The following is a 17,122-nucleotide window of genomic DNA, read 5'->3' as shown; positions in this document are numbered from 1 at the left end:
GTATTTAGCCAATTTAGGCCTGGAGCCTGAACCTCTCTGCCTTTTTCTAAAGCAGTTGGTGGACACTCAGGATACAGGGCACAGGAAAATCCCTCCAACCAGCATATTGATGGAGGAACAGATTTATTTGTCCTGTGTCATCCCAGACTCGGCCCAGGGCCCCATCTCCCAGAATAGCATGGCTTGTTTTCATTCCTTCATTTGTGACATTGAGGACTCTGTCCTTTGGAAATGCCATAATTCTTCAGGACCCACATAAGAAATGTGGATACCTCTCATCCAGGATATTAAATGAAAATAGAGCTCTGTGATACTGGATTGAGGGAAGACAGTAATACATCTATCAGACTGTACTAGAAAATGGATGTTGAGTCACAGGACAAGGCCCTACTGCACGTCAAGGACAGGATAGTATTAAACCCCACGGTCCGAAAGTCCAAAGCCAGGCCATGTGCACATTCACACATTTTGTGCTGTGTCACATGTGCTCTTGTAGGGCACGTGATCATCTGGAAAACATCTCAGGCTTCCCCACCACCACCCTGTGAAACTGAACAAGAAGGAGGCTTTTGGCAACAGCCCCAGAGACTACATCTCATTAATTTAATTTTGGGGGGAAATAAGGTATAATGTTTATTCCTGGTGGGCATATGGGGAATGCGGAAACGCGGCTGCCAAAGGCTTCTAGAACCAAGAGACGCCAGTGCTGCTGGGACAGAGGGGAATGTTTGGACCATGTCTGACCAGCTAATAAGAGATAAATCTAAAATGTCTCCTACAGTTCTAAAGAGGTGAAGAAAGAAATGGAAAGGAAGATGCTTCTAAGGTATCTTAAATATGTAAAAGTCTCTGATTCCAGGACAACCATGCAGAGAAATTGCAACAAATGGTCTTCATTATGAACTCTGTGTCACATGGGCCCATCAGTGGTATTGGGTTCTGGAAGGATGTCCTCCCAACATCCTTCTGGGGACTCTAGCTACCAGCAAAGCTCTCCTAAGGACCACCAGTAGGTCAAGATCGTTTACATCCAAGAACAAGTAGAGTTGTTATTCCCACTCTGGAGCTCAGCACTGGATCCGGATTAGTGGTCCTTCTCTAGAGCAGTCCAGTGACCTCCCATGGAAGGTCTCAGAGGCCCTGGGGCAGAATCTCCAATCTCACTCTCCCTTCAGTATTCATAAAATTGTTTGAGTGAAAGGCCTTATGAAAGCTCAAGCCACTACTTAAGATCCCCTTCTCTCTAAACCCAGCATCAAGCCAAACAGAGAGAAGCCTCTGACTCAAAGCCTGAATGGCAGACCTCCCCCATATGCCCATGATCCTACCAAGACAGTCACCACTTTGAGAGTCAGTCCTTGGAGGCGACTGCCCATGGGCCTCTCCTGCAGGCTGCCATTCAGGCCCTTCTCCGAGTCCCACGTCGCCAGCTGTGAAGGAAAAAGGGAGTGTGAGGGACAGAACGGGCACCTGTGCAAACCTTAGGAATCGACTCCTAAACTGGGCTCCTGAATCAGGCAGATAGGTGGACAACAGCCCTAGGAGTTTCCCAGAGAGCAAGAGCCATCTTACAACCTTAGAAAGAATAAAGGTGTGACAGATAGAGCTCCACTTCCTCCAGCAGCTCATCTGGATCTTGAGGACTTGCCTCATCCTTGAAATGAAACCAATTGGTAGGAACTTGTTTCTGGAATGAACACTTATGTCCAATTTTATTGTCCACCTACTGAGGCCATGTCACTGTGTCTCGCACAAAGTGCCCTCTTTCTTTAATACTCCTTTGACTTGCCCAGGCCAGAAGGTCCTTGAGATCAGCTGCTTCCATCACCAGAGCAGGATGAGACTCAAAAGTGAAGCAGGTAACAAAGACCCAAGTTTACAGCTTGTCTTACACCCTGATGCCAATTGCAAACAAGACCGAGAGCTCACTGTCTTCACTGTAGTGCAAACTTCATAATTTTCCCTGATAGGCAGGTAGAGGCCGAGAATACATGTGCTCTGGGTCTGCCATATCCTCCTGAGCCTGCAGGATCTGTCCAATAGATGCATTTAAGACTATCTAAGACCATCTAAGATGGTCAAGGAGACCCTATCCTGGCTCAGAAACAACTGGAGACACAGATGCTCTTGGGACTGCTTCGCTTCCCTGCCTCCCTGCAGGGCCTGAGCAACAACGATGAACCCTTTGTCCGATCAGTGATTCTCAATCATTAATTGGTGAGATGTAAAAAGATACAGATACTGGCCCCATCTAAAGCCAACATAATTAGGGTCTCAGCACTTGGACATGAGGAATGCTAATGCTTCTCCAGAGATCCTTGTTGAAAACCTCTGCTCTTCTAGGTCACTGGGCCTCTGACGTAGCTGCATATTAGAATCTCTTAAGAGGGCTTTTAAAACAAACTAAAGCCTGCCCCCCCGCCCGAGAGTCTGATTTAACTGGTCAGTAGTGGACTGGATATGGATCGTTTCGCTCCCCAGGTGATTCTAATGCACAGCCAGGATTGTGAACCACTGCTACAGATGAAAGCAGTATCTTCAAACCTTAATATGCAGACAAATCACCCAGGGATTTCGCATGCACTTTCTGATTCTGGGACCTGAGATTATTCCTGTCTAACAAGCTCCCACATGCTGCTGCTGTTGACCCATGGACCATCAGTTCAGTACCAAGGGGTTAAAATTCAGACTGTCACAGGTAGCACCTACCCCTCGTCAGGGAAAACCCACAAGACCCCCAGTTAGGCTGAGCAAAAGAACCACCCCTCTGTGGAAAAGTGCCACCAGGTGCCCTAAAGGAGCCACCAATAGTGCCGCTTACGGACGCTTCTACTCTCCCAGCATTTCCCATAGCCCTGACATCTGCAGCAAGGTCGGCACCCGGGGCCTTGACTATGAGGCCACAGTTCCAGAATCTGTGGGGGCGCTCTACCTGGAAGATACTAGAACCCTGAGGCCTAAAGCAGGAACATCAGAATGAGATATGTGGTTCTAGAACCAGTTTAAAGGAAGCTGGAACCTCCTGCCATCACTTCCAACATGATACAAGCTAAAACCCACTTCACCCTAGATAATAGGATGCCTGGAAGTGATGAATAAATCACTTAGTTAAGAGCACAGTCACATACTCTGAGGAACTCCCCACAGCCACCACTCATTAATTTGAGGGGCACTGCAGTGAAGAACAAAGTTAAGATCTATCCAAAGTCCTGTTCAAGGACATCAAAGATGCCACACTCTTGGAACCGGTTTAGTGAGAAGGAAACTTCATGGCTATTTCCCTATGGGGTCTCAGGAAATAGCCCTGGGACTTGGGATCAATTCCTGCAGCCAGATTCAAATGCTGGTCAAAGGGAAAAGACAAACTCAGACAGAGTCAAGGTGTTGACTCCCTGCATTCTTTGGACCCTTCGATATCAGACTCAGGGGACTCATGGTGTGTATTTGGGCAGCCTGCATCTCATCCCCATAACTGTTTAGCCCAGGCACTGGGGCTGCTTAACTCTATGTGCGATCTGCTGCACCCCCTGGGTTGGGTGGTGTTATGAAGGTCTCCTTTACTACCTCAGTGACTTACAGAGTCATAATGGAAGCAAAGATGACATGTCAGCTCCAGGGACTGGATATTCTGCTCTGTACCAGGACTTGAATTCTTAACACCTGCTGCCCAACCTCCTTGGCACTGGTGAAGGGGCATCTCGACTTTCTGCTGCCCTGGTTTGGATGAGCACCTGGAATGAGGCTCTGCTTGGCATTGATCAACCGGCTTTACCTGTCTTTCTATTGGGATTGTAATCAGTCATGGGAATGGAAGCAGGAGAAACAGTTGGGATAAAGCCCTGTCCTTCTAGGGTTTTAGCTCAGCTGTGAGAAATGCTCTGCCTCTCCATCCCTGTCCTCGCCATCCTCTGCTTCTAGCCCACTGTCTGGCTCAAGGCAGCAGCACCTCTGCCCCAAAGTACTGCAACAGCCTCCCCCCTGTTACCCCAACCTCTCTCTCTTAACAGCCCTCCTCCATTGTGCTGATATTTACCATAAACTCAAATACAAACTATGTTAATTAAAACTTTCTAATTACTTTCTATTTCTTAAAGAATAAAGGCTAACACTTTTAAACTTGGCCTAAATGAAAAGGCCTTCCTGATCGAGACCCAACCTTGACTGTCAGCTTCAGTTCACTCCAACCCCACCAAATTCCTCACCTTTCTCAAGCGCATGGTGTTCCCTCCTGACTCTTTACACCCAGTTTCTTCCCCCTGGAATGCCATTTCTCTCTGGCTGGGTCTGGTAAACTCTTACTCAATTTCTCAAAAAAATAGTAGTTTAGATAGTAGTAGTTTTAGATTCACAGAGAAGTCGCAGAGGTTATGCAGAGACCGTCCATATACCCCACACCCAGTTGCCCCTGTTGTTAAGATGTTACATTGGTATGATTAGTATGATACATTCCTCCCAACTAATGAAAATGTTTAGTTCAATCTCCACCATTGATACAAAGCTGCAGTAGAAATGAGCTTCAGTGTCTTCCATTCTAGACCTAAGTCTGTGATTCCGCTGTGCTATTTGGGTTTCTTACCCTGTTCCCCGGGATCCAAACCCTGTCTTCATAAACTGTCTAGAGTCTTGGGCACTTGGATTGGACCTTGCCTTGCTTATTCCCATCTCAGAGTTTCTAACCTTGCCCTGAATGCCATTTCTCCTCTAGACGATCAGCTCCCTATTACTGGTATAGTTTGGGAACTTGGAGGTATTAAATTAGCATATGTTTATGAGCCAATATAACTATGTTCTAGGTGTGTTTCCACCACTTACTTGAGTGACCTCAGCACATTTTACAGCACAGTACTTAAATCACAAGAGGCAACAAATATTTTTGAATAAATCAAACTTCACTGAGATTCCATTTTCCTATCTATAAAATGGAATAAAAATACCTTCCCTGCCTACCATGTTGAGGGGCTGTTCAAAGGAGAAAATAGTTTTGAAATAATATGTAATAAAATAACTTAAATAATAATCACAAAGTAAAGAATCAAGATATTAAAAGGTGTGTACAATGAGACCTTAATTATGTCTTTTTTTAAAGGCAGTGGTTAAAGCGGGAGGAAATGTGTTTAAATGTAATATTTGGATTTATCTTGGTGGTAGAATTATGAATAACCATGATCACTTTTTTTACACTTTCCTATGTTTTTAACAGGTTTGTCATTACTTTCACAAAAAGGAAAATACGCTTTTGATAAAAATAGCTAGCACAGGTGACAAAGCAAAATCCTGTCACATGCACTTGTATGATTGAGGGCTGAATGGAAGGAAGCAATCAGAGTCAAATTATCTATCGGTAGGTCAAGGCCAGTCTAAGAGTCAGAACTTAATATGGAATACATCAGTTCTCTGGCTGCAAGGAGCTATGGCCGAGGTGCCCATCTCCTAGAAGAGGCACATTGCAAGGTCTTTCAGGACAGTATCTCACATTCTAAGACACCTCCAAGATTGTGTAGGGCCCCATGAGCCTGTTTGGGTTTGGAGACAGGGCAGTGGCCCCTCCTGGGGCCCAGCTCCATGAAGACAGGCAGTCTTCCTCCACTAAGGAAGAGGGGCGGGCGGCATCAAATCCTATTAGTTACTATTCAGACCATCCGAAGGCAAAGTCATTTAAATCAAAGTGCAACTTCATGAGAGAAAGAAAAAAAAAATTCCTCCAACCTGTTATTATTATTCCTATTTCTTTTGTCTGAAAGTACTTAGGGCTTAAAGGTTTTTTAGTTTATTGGTTTTCAATACTCACTTCTCTCTCCCTGGCCTTCAGGCATCCTGTACTCTAACAAAGAAAGAAAAAATACTTCAAAGAGAAACCAAAATTCTGCCTTCAAACACATCAAAGTAACCATGTTCCAGGATCTGGGAGCCTTCGAGTTGGGCAGGAAAGTGTATTATTCCCTCACATCAGCCTGAAGCCGAGTGCCCTAGGCTGAGTGAATCTCCCTATTTCCACAAAGCCTTGGCTCTTGTCCAGATCTTAAGTCCAGAGTGGTAAACCTTCATTTGAGTGAGGCCATCCCTCTGAGCACCCAATATGTAAGACCAGAGCAGAGAAAGTCACAATCTTTTTCAAACAAAATCTTTTGTTTAAAAGACTGAAGTGGAAATTTTTAAAAATAAAATAAAGCCTTTAAGTGGATTCCCAAACTTGCAGCCCATCAAGATTAGGAGAGGGCTTCCCTGGTGGCGCAGTGGTTGAGAATCTGCCTGCCAATGCAGGGGACACGGGTTCGAGCCCTGGTCTGGGAAGATCCCACATGCCGCGGAGCAGCTAGGCCCGTGAGCCACAACTGCTGAGCCTGCGCGTCTGGAGCCTGTGCTCCGCAACAAGAGAGGCCGCGACAGTGAGAGGCCCGCGCACCGCGATGAAGAGTGGCCCCCGCTTGCCGCAACTAGAGAAAGCCCTTGCACAGAAACGAAAACCCAACACAGCCAAAAATAAATAAAATAAATAAATAAATTTAAAAAAAAAAAAAAAAAAAAGATTAGGAGAGACTGTGTTCTGCCTCCCTCCTGAGGACAGCTGGGGCTCCCGGATCAGAATGCTGGAGAAAAAAATTCAGATAATGAAAGCCAAATGAGGCTGATAGGCTTGATAAATGGGAAGCCAGAAAAACCTTTCACCCAAAGAAGTCCTGACACTTAGTCATACAGCTGCAGACCATTTCATTTGTACATAAGTGCATCTACTCTGACTTCCTCTTGTATTTTGCAGACAGCATTTTGTTTATGGGATCAATGAATTTATGGGCACAGAAACCCACTTTTGACAGCTGACCTGTCAAGAACAGTGCCTGAAAAACTAATTTCCAGCACTGTTAAACAAAACGAGAACTGCCGCTATTTGATAAGACAGCTATGGTTTTCATTCATTGCCAAGATCTGCTCTACCCAGACCGGAAGCGTGGATGGAGCCAGAGGTTACAGCACAATCATCACTTGAAAGCAGATAAATGGTTTCAAAATCTGATGATGACAAACAACCGTTCAAGAGATCAGCCAACTGGAGAATAAATTTCATAAACCATTGGTCTCAGGAAAATATATTTCCTGAGTCAATCAGGGTGTTCTTCATGTTTGCGTTTGAGTTGTGAGATGTAGGGGTTTGGGACTTTGTGGCCTGTCTTTATTAAATGCAGGACTATTAACCCTAAATGGGACAGACTTCCTTTGGAAGATTGGGCTTTGTGGTCTGTCGTCTAGTTATAGAGGTGTCATAAAGTGCCGGTCCTCTTTTCATGGCGGGGGCTGAGAGGGGAAGGAGAGAAGAGGCAATCCAACTGCTGTGCAGCCCAGAATATGACCAGCTTCATACATTGAGCCTTGCCAATTCCTTGGGAGGGGAGAGGAAGGGAAGAAGGAAGGTAGGTTTGCTTACCCCCAAATCTTATACTTAGCTATATCCAACAAGACAATAGATCAATAACCTCTATCGTCACATTTCACAACTGAGTGAGCAGTACTTTGGTGGTAAGCTTGTCTCAAGAGAGCACTGGAGGCTGGAAGTGAAGTTTTCATGACCATGCTAGTCAGGTCTCACAGCCATAGTTGGAGCTCCATCTGAGCTGTATCCTCATTGACCAGTGAGTGATTGCCATCAGCCGAGTGCAGACATCTTCGGCTGGCATACAGGATTCAGTATGATGGCACATGGGTTTATCATCATGTCAGTACATGGGCTTTTCTGAAATAATAAGCCCTCTATTTATTTCTTGGTCCATTTTTATTGGAAAACAAAACTGTCTGGTGTATGTTTCAAAAAATCAGAGCCTTGGGTGGGGGTGAGGTGAAGGGGGAACCCACATCTTGAATCAGCGTGCACCGGGGGATTCAGCCAGCAATGATTTCAGTCAGGAAATTGCACACTTTAAACTTTGACTAAATGCAAGGACAACATGCTTAGACACAAACAGGGCATCTTGGAAGCAGAGTGCAAGCATCTGAAGATAGGATATTAATATTTGTAGCCAGGGTTCCTGAAGGAAGGCCTACTTTGAGAATTCATTTTGGGAATTCCAGTATATCAGGGTTACTTAGGGCAGGCCTTGTAGAGTATGAACCATAGGAGATGACCATCAGATTAGATATATCTACGGAGAAAGGGGCCAGGACCACTCTTGAGGCTCCAGATGTGCTCTATAGGAGAGGGGAGGGGACTCACTCTGAGACATGGGATAACTGAAAATCTCAGCCCAGGAGCATTTGCACAGGGAATTAAGCATTTGGTGAAAGTTGTACTTTCTGAAAACAAACCCCAGCAGAACTTAGGCTAAATGTCCAAAGGGAAGAGCCCTTAGAAAGTGAAAGAAAAGTGAAATAGGCTGGAGAGATATCACATATGGGGGCTTCATGAAAAACCTTTAGCAAGGATGAGAGAAAGATACTCCCCCAGTGGTATTACAGAGGAGGACGAGGAAAACTAGAAGTGCCCTTGACCCTGGCAACCAGGTCATTCATGATGGAGGCCACAGACAGGCCCAAACTCTAGCCTCTCCTCTCTGAAAGTGTGGGCCCAGGGAGCCCTCTGGGAGCACAGAGGGCTCCCTGGGCCCACACTGACTGACTCTAGTGGTGCCAGCAATGAAATTCTTCCGTCACGTTCACAGGGAGGATGGAGGCAGTTCCACTTCTGCTTAAGATACAGAAAGCAAGATGATGCTGCTCTCACTGTAACAAACAAACCAACAAAAAGTCAGAGCATCAACAAAACTATATTTCAAAAATTATCCTCTGAGAAACCTGTGGTCCTAAGACCCTCTGCTGAACTGAATGTCAAAGGATGAGAAGCCCCTCCAAGGAGAGACAGCACATAAGAAATATTTCATCTTTGGCAGAAAATGGGACAAAAGAGGTGGTAGTTATATGAGTGGATAAGAAGAAAAAAACTGAAATTTTACCAAATTCTTAAAGGCCATGTGTAGGCCAGCATGACAGTGAGGCTCCCTGGGAGCCCAGACTCAAGGGAGGCCCCAAGGGGGGCCACACCCACTCATCAGCTCTTTCCACCAAGCCTCCACTGGGTGGAGTACAAGGAAGAAAAACAACAGACCATCCAAAAGTTATGGGACAATATCAGACACATGTATATCCGACATAGGACTTGTGTCTGATATATGTGAAGAAAACTTACAACTCAATTACAGGAAGGCAAACAACTAAATTTTTAAAAATAGAGAAAGAACTTATTTTTCCAAAAAAATATACATGAATGGATAATATGCATATGAAAACTCAACATCATGAGTCATCACAGTAATGCAAAACAAGACCACATGGACATCCACTATACCTCACTAGAATGACTAGAATCAAAGGCTGATGCTACTGAGTGCTGACGAGGATCTGGAACGCAAAAGGTGCAGCCACCTGGAAGACAGCTTGGCAATTTCCTAGAAAGTTAAACATACACTGAGCATACCTTCCAACAATTCCACTTCTAGTTATTTATGTAAGGAAAATATAAAATATGTCCAACACAAAGGTCAGGACGTGGCTGTTCGTAGAAGCTTTATTCATAACAGTCCCAAAGTGGAAACACTCACATGTCAACCATGGGTGACTGGTGAATGCATAAACAAAGTGGGGTATACTTATACAATGGAATACTACTCAGCAATAAAAAGCAACAAGCTACAGACACAGGCAACAGCACAGATAAAGCTCAAAAGCATTACACCAAGGGAATGAAGCCAGACACAAAAGACCACAGACTTTATGATTCCATTTATATGACTTCCTTGAAAAGGCATTATTCTAGGTCCTGAAGATAGAGCAGTGGCGGCCTGCAGCCAGGAATGGGAGGAGGGTATCAAATGCAAAGCAAAAGGAAGGCTATATGGGGGTAATGGCAGTGTTCTATATTTTGAGTGTTCTTGTGATTATACTATCATTTACATTTGCCAGAGCTGATCACACTGTACACCTAAACCAGTGAATTTATTGCAGATAATTGCATCTAAATAATCCTGACTTGTTTTATACACACATACACACGTGCACATCTTGATAATGATTTGAAAGAGGATGGAGCCATGTGCTAGAGAGGTGGGCTAGTGGCACTAACCTGTCATGTGACCCAACTATGACCTTTTGGCAAGGATGGTAAGAGGGGAGGATTCCCAAAATAACATGATGAGCAGTGTTAGGACACTCACGTAATTGTGCCTGAACTAGTTAGAGCTAGATGGATATCAAGTGGCCAAGAAATCATTTATCTATCTAGAAGAATTGAATTCATCTTTATAAAGGTTTAGGAAGAACATAAGGGCAGTTTTACCTTCAAATGGTTCCTTGGTTTGTGGGTTTGTGTGGGAGAAAAAATAGATTACATAACATTATATATAGTATGATCCAATTTTTTCACGCTTATTTCATTTTGTGAGATGGTGCATGTGCATACCTAAGACACAAAAGGGTAGTTATAAGTGGCTATTTCTGGAATTAGGTAGAGCGATGAGATTGTGGGGAATGTTCATCTCTTGCCCAATACAATCCTGTAATGTTTGAATTATTTTACTGAGAGGAAACACTGTTTCTGTAATCAGAAGAAAAACAATAAGCTATTTTCATTTTGAAGCTGCATCGCAATATGGCTTATAACTGTAATGTTGATTTCATATCTCTAATTGTTTTAGGCTTATTGGTTTTGTCTCTCTAAATAAACTGCAAGTTCTCCCAGAGGCAGTATCCATAGTGAAACAAGCCAGGATGGAATTTGTTTCTCCCACCTGTGCGCTGGAGGACCTCTGGCAAGTTACTTGAATTGGTCATATTCTTTTTCTGGGCTCAAGTGTGCACATCTGTTATTGGTTATTAATAGGCATTAGTTAGTGTTATTGACAATACGTTTTTCTCAGGTCTTTACTATGCTCAGGTCCATGCTAGCAGCTTAAGAAATTTTTGCTAGTGTGAATTGACTAGAATTAATGGCACTATACATTTCATACATCAGTCTGAAGTCCGACAAGATACCTTCTGACAGCCAGTACTATGAGTCTTTGCACTGAAAAAGGAGCAGGTGTCTCTCATTATACTCTCTCTAAATTCTGGGCTATCTCCTTTCCCTAGAACACTCTCCTTGTCCTTTGTTTTCTGACTGAGTCATCCTTTGAAGATCATTCTAGAGATCCTTCCTTGCACCTTTCACCAAGAGTACGTCTCCCGTTGGCAATCCCAATCCATTGCACTCCAGCCTTGATCCTGTGGAAATGCTTTTCATGATATATTAAAATTGCATGTCTATTATTCACAAATATACTCTATCTCTCTAAAAGCATGGACTCTCTTTTCTTCATTTTGATTCCCTCAATAAAATTTTATTAGAAAAATTAATAAAATTTATCATCCCCTGGGCACTTTCTCATTAACTGGGCTGAAATTTCATGCTTTTCTCAAACTCTAACTCCCAGGATACGTCCCATATCTGAAGCTCTGTAAACGGCTTTCTCACTCACTTCTGATTTATTTATAATGGTTGAGAGTGCCTGGGCTGGATTTTCTCTTTTGCAAGATTTTGTTTTGTATACTTACTTTTAAGACTTCTAGTCATGGGAAAGTGTTGGTAAAATGAATGATTCAAAAGGCATTTAAAAAAACCCCACTTTTTATGTCTTTACCTCTAGACTCTCATTGCACAAAGTGTGGTCTGTGGACCAGGACATCACATTTCCTGGAAATTTGTTTAAATCAAAGAATCTTGGCTCTATCCCATGTCTCTTGAGTCATTATCCACATTTTAACAAGATTCCCAGGTCACGTGTGGGCACAGAAAAATTTGAGAAGCATATTTCTCGATCATGCCACCATTATTTCTGGCCTAGAATCTTTATGAGCTGCTTTACCTATCTCTCAATGTCTCTTATCCACCTGCTATCTAATCCCCACTCAGCAGCCAGAATTGTCTTTCCTTTTTTTTTTTTTTAATATTATTTATTTATTTGGTTGCATCGGGTCTTAGCTGCGGCAGGCGGGCTCCTTAGTTGTGGCATGCAAACTCTTAGTTGCAGCATGCATGTGGGATCTAGTTCCCTGACCAGGGATCGAACCCAGGCCCCCTGCAATGGGAACGCGGAGTCTTATCCACTGTGCCACCAGGGAAGTCGCTTTCCTTTCCTTTCCTTTTTTAATAAAAATTGTTTTATTTCACTCTCTTAAAATTCTCAAGTGATTTTCTGTTAAACTTGGATTTAAAGGCATACATCCTTTTCATGGCTTATAAGACTTTCCAAGACCTGCCCCAGGCCTGCCCTTCTACCTCAGCCCCTGCCATGCTTTCCATCTTGCTTACTAAGTTCCACCAAAATGCATCACCTTTCAATTACTCTCTCAAGCCAAGATATTTGCTGCCTTGGGAACTTTGTGTACACTCTTCACTTACCTGATAATTCTTATCTCTGTCCTTCACGTCTCATGTTTGGCTCTTTCTCATCTGGCAGGTCTTACCTTTATCCTCTTGATAAAGTCAAGCTCACTCTTCCTAAGTACTCAATATTCTTAAGTTCAGAACTTTGTTATTTTCTTTATAGCTCTCAAATATTGTAATTGTTAAAACCACCCTCCATGACAGAAATTTTTTTTTGTTTCTATCTGTTCCACTGTTTTTCTGTTTAGCTCACGATCTGATACCCAACCTCTGATACATTTCTAGCATACAGCAGGCACTTAATAAGTATTTGTTGAATAAGCAAATAAATCAATGAACTAGTCCAAGGGGTCGGCAAAGTTTTCCATAAAGGACCAGGCAGTACATATTTTAGGCTCCTTGGGTCATATGGTCTCTGGGGTCAGCTACTCATTGAGTGTGTGTGGCTTGATTCCAATAAATTTAACTTACAAAATAAATGACAAGCTAGATTTGATCCAAAACCCATAGTTTGCAGATCCTTAATAGTTAATAGCTTTTTAAAAAAAGTTTTTAATAGATCTTTATTGGAGTACAATTACTTCACCTTACTGTGTTAGTTTCTGTTGCACAACAAAAAGAATCAGCCGTATGCATACACATGTCCCCATATCCCCTCCCTCTTGAGCCTCCCTCCCATCCTCCCCATCCCACCCCTCTAGGTCATCTCAAAGCACCGAGCCGATCTCCCTGTGCTATGCTGCTGCTTCCCACCAGCCAACTATTTTACATTCGGTAGTGTATATATGTCAATGCTACTCTCACTTTGCCTCAGCTTTGGCCTCCCACCCCATGTCCTCAAGTCCATTATCTATGTCTACCTCTTTATTCCTGCCCTGCAACTAGGTTCATCAGTACCAATTTTTTTTTTTAGATTCCATATATATGGGTTAGCATATGTTATTTGTTTTTCTCTTTCTGACTTACTTCACTCTGTATGACAGACTCTAGGTCCATCCACCTCACTACAAATAACTCAATTTCATTTTTTTTTATGGCTGAGTAATAGTCCATAGTATATGTGTGCCACATCTTATTTACCCATTCATCTGTCGATGGACACTTAGGTTGCTTCCATGTCCTGGTTATTGTAAATAGTGCTGCAATGAACATTGTGGTACATGTCTCATTTTGAATTATGGTTTTCTCAGGGTATATGTCCAGTAGTGGGATTGCTGGGTCATATGGTAGTTCTATTTTTAGTTTTTTTAAGGAACCTCCATACTGTTTTCCATAGTGGTTGTATCAATCTACTTTCCCACCAACAGTGCAGGAGGGTTCCCTTTTCACCACACCCTTTCCAGCATTTATTGTTTCTAGATTTTTTGATAATGGCCATTCTAACCAGCATGAGGTGATACCTCACTGTAGTTTTGATTTGCATTTCTCTAATAATTAGTGATGTTAAGCATCTTCTCATGTGCCTCTTGGCCATCTGTATGTTTGCCTTGGTGAAATGTCTATTTAGGTCTGCCGCCCATTTTTTAACTGGATTGTTTGTTTTTTTGATATTGAGCTTCATGAGCTGTTTGTATATTTTGGAGATTAATCCTTTGTCTGTTTCATTTGCAAATATCTTCTCCCATTCTGAGGGCTTTTTTGTCTTGTTTATGGTTTCCTTTGCTGTGAAAAAGCTTTTAAGTTTAATTAAGTCCCATTTGTTTATTTTTGTTTTTATTTCCGTTACTCTAGGAGATGGGTCAAAAAAGATCTTGCTGTAGTTTATGTCAAAGAGTGTTTTTTCCTATGTTTTCCTCTAAGAGTTTTATAGTGTCTGGTCTTACATTTAATTCTTTAATCCATTTGCAGTTTATTTTTGTGTATGGTGTTAGATAGTGTTCTAATTTCATTCTTTTACATGTAGCTGTCCAGTTTTCCCAGCAACACTTATTGAAGAGGCTGTCTTTTCTCCATTGTATGTTCTTGCCTTTGTCGTAAATCAGGTGCCCATATGTGCATGGGTTTATCTCTGGGCATTCTATCTTGTACCATTGATCTATATTTCTGTTTTTGAGCCAGTACCATAATGTCTTGATTACTGTAGCTTTGTGGTATAGTTTGAAGTCAGGGAGCCTGATTCCTCCAACTCCGTTTTTCTTCCTATTGTTCTTTCCATCTAAAATGTTTGCCTCTCCAACTGAACTTTTCAAAACATTACACTTCTTTCAAGGTTTAATTTGTCATGTAAAAAAATTGTTTAATTGTCATGTTTTCCAGAAATCCCATTTTATCCCTCCAACCAGAAGTGGCAGATCCTCCTGCATCCTTAAAGCATTCTGCTTGCCCCTTTTTCATGGCATGGATCACATTCAGAATTCCCTGACAGTTCCTGCAGCAGGCTGTATTTTCTAAAGATGGATGTGACAATGTTTCCCATCCCACATTCTCTTCTATAATATGACTTCACCACCCCCTATCAAGAAGTGACGTTTAATTCCCTTCTCTCTTAAAATCTGGTCTGAATCTGATGCTGCATGTCTTTGAGTCTCGGTCAGAAACTTCTGCTTGACTCTTAGGATGCTCGCTCTAGGAAAGGGATTTTCAACGTCGACAACATTGACATTTGAGGCCAGATAGTTCTTTGTTGCGGGGGGTGGGGTGTCTGTCCTGTGCACTGTAGGATGTTTAGCAGCATCCCTGACCTCTATCAACTAGATGCCAGTAGCATCCCCTCCCCTAGGATGACCACCAGAAATATCTCCAGACATTGCCAAATATTCCCCCGGGGGACAGAATCGCCTCCCATTTAGAACCTCTTATCTAGGAGAAGCCTGCTGCCGTGCAAAAAGTTCAGCAGCCCTGAGACTACCATGCTGGAATAATCACATGCAGGTATTCTAGTCAACAGTCCCAGATGAATCTGGTCTTCCAGCCACCTCTGCCAAAACACTAGACATGTGAGTGAGGCCATCTTAGGCCCTTAAGAGCAGCCCATCAGGCAGCTGAGTACCAGCAAGCGATCTCAGTTAATGTCAAAAGAATCACCAAACCAAGCCCTGATCACATTTCTGACGTGCAGAATACATGAGATATAATAATATTATTGTCTAAAATAGCAAATTTGGGGACATTTGTTATGCAGCAGTAATATCTCAAATAGCATTTGGTACCTGGAAGTATGGTGGCATTACTATAAGGAAAATATAAAATATGTGGAATTGGCTTTGGGACTGTGTAGCAGGAGGAATCTACAAGGACCTTAAGGAGACTTTTAGTGGAAGCAAAATGAGCCTTGAGGAGACTGGTTGTGAGAGTTTAAAGGAAGGTGAGGAAAAATACTGGGTTGGCCAAAAAGTTCATTTGGGTTTTTCCATAAGATGTTATGAAAAACCTGAACGAACTTTTTGGCCAATCCAGTATTACTGGGAGCTAGAAGGAAGAGTACCCTTGTTATATAATGGCAGAAAATTAAGCAAAACTGTCACCTGCAGTAATATGGAAAATAGCAATCTACTTAATAAACAGATGGATTTGGCTAAGAGAGTGTCAGGCAGAATTTGAAGTGTCTTTTCTCTTAGCTGTATATCATAATGTAAACACAGACACATAGATAGTTCATAGATGGACTAAAGAAGGGATTTTGTTTTCAAGCAAAATTTAGAGAAAATATATAGAAGCCATGATTTGTTGGATTCAAAAATAAAAACTATTTCTCAACCCGTGTCTTTTCTAGCAGAAAATCCCAAAATAAAAGAAGTCCTTGATGCAAAGAAATCTCATAGGTTACCTGGAAAATATGGACCCATGAGGTCAAGGGTGCAATGGTAAAACCCTTCCTTAAGATCTCAGAAATGCTTAAGGTAGTGTCTTGTAGACCTTTCAGAGAAACAAATGGCATTTTCTGCAATCTGAAAGGCGTGTATCACAGGCCCTCTGTGGTAAACAATAAAGTTTCTAAAACTCCATGGCAAACTGTTAGGGAAGTCGAGGTAGAAAAGAACCTGTCTCAAATAAATTTGTAGGCATGGTTTTCATCTAATATAGTGAAACAACCAATAAACTTTATAAAACACCCACACAATTTTTTAAAGAATTGCAATGGCAGAAGCACAGCCAGGGGACATAGAAGCACAGACTAAATGGGACATAGAAGATGCAAAATGGAAAGAGCCTTTTAGACCTCTAAACTTCTATGGGCAGGAAGCAGCTGAGAAAACTATTAAGCTTAAAACAGAGTATATATTTTTATGGAACAGTAAGGATGAATCAGAAGGCAGAATTGAGAACTCAGAGGACTGATAAGACAGAATCATTCCCAGGAAGCAGTAACAGGTCCTAATCAAGATGCTACTAATGTGAGCCCAGGTGGATATCAAAATTACTATGGACCAGCAATCACTATGTGCCTCCAGAGAGGAGATACTGCCCTCCCTTAGGGATGGAAGTCTTTCTTGCAGTTATCCTATCACCTTCTTACCTTTATATATTGAGTGTGGGGAGGCCAGAAAACTTATCTCTTTAGATTGAGGTCTTCAGATTGGGAAGACCTATACTTGGAAAGCTGTATGCAAGAATTTGTACCCAAAGAGCCTTATCCTCAGCCTGACCTGATTTCAATGAAAGACCCTGGACTTTGAGCCAATGCCATAATGTGCTGAGACTCTGGGGTCCTTGAGGGAAGGAATGAGAGTATTTCTCATTTGGGAGGGGTGAGGATCGCTGTGTCCAGGGGAAAGATCA

At 42.5% G+C, this 17,122-nt stretch overlaps 1 protein-coding gene across 3 annotated transcripts in view; it reads right to left on the bottom strand.

Moving 5' to 3' along the window:
• Positions 1–17,122, bottom strand: part of GRID1 (glutamate ionotropic receptor delta type subunit 1) — a 668,729-nt gene that overhangs the window by 117,978 nt on the left and 533,629 nt on the right. For 2 of the 3 annotated variants that reach the window (XM_036829602.1, XM_036829604.1), the window contains exons 9-10: positions 5,789–5,821; positions 1,329–1,430 (exon numbers count right to left, since the gene is read on the bottom strand). In XM_036829602.1, the coding sequence (XP_036685497.1) occupies positions 1,329–1,430; positions 5,789–5,821 (135 nt within the window). The remainder of the gene's footprint in view (positions 1–1,328; positions 1,431–5,788; positions 5,822–17,122) is intronic. The other variant, XM_036829603.1, reaches the window with a different exon arrangement.

This window comes from Balaenoptera musculus, chromosome 16 (genome assembly GCF_009873245.2).
Source record: "Balaenoptera musculus isolate JJ_BM4_2016_0621 chromosome 16, mBalMus1.pri.v3, whole genome shotgun sequence".
Taxonomy (NCBI): Eukaryota; Metazoa; Chordata; class Mammalia; order Artiodactyla; family Balaenopteridae; genus Balaenoptera; species Balaenoptera musculus.
The sequence above is the reverse complement of the archived record's forward strand: the minus strand, read 5'-3'. Positions and strand labels throughout refer to the sequence as shown.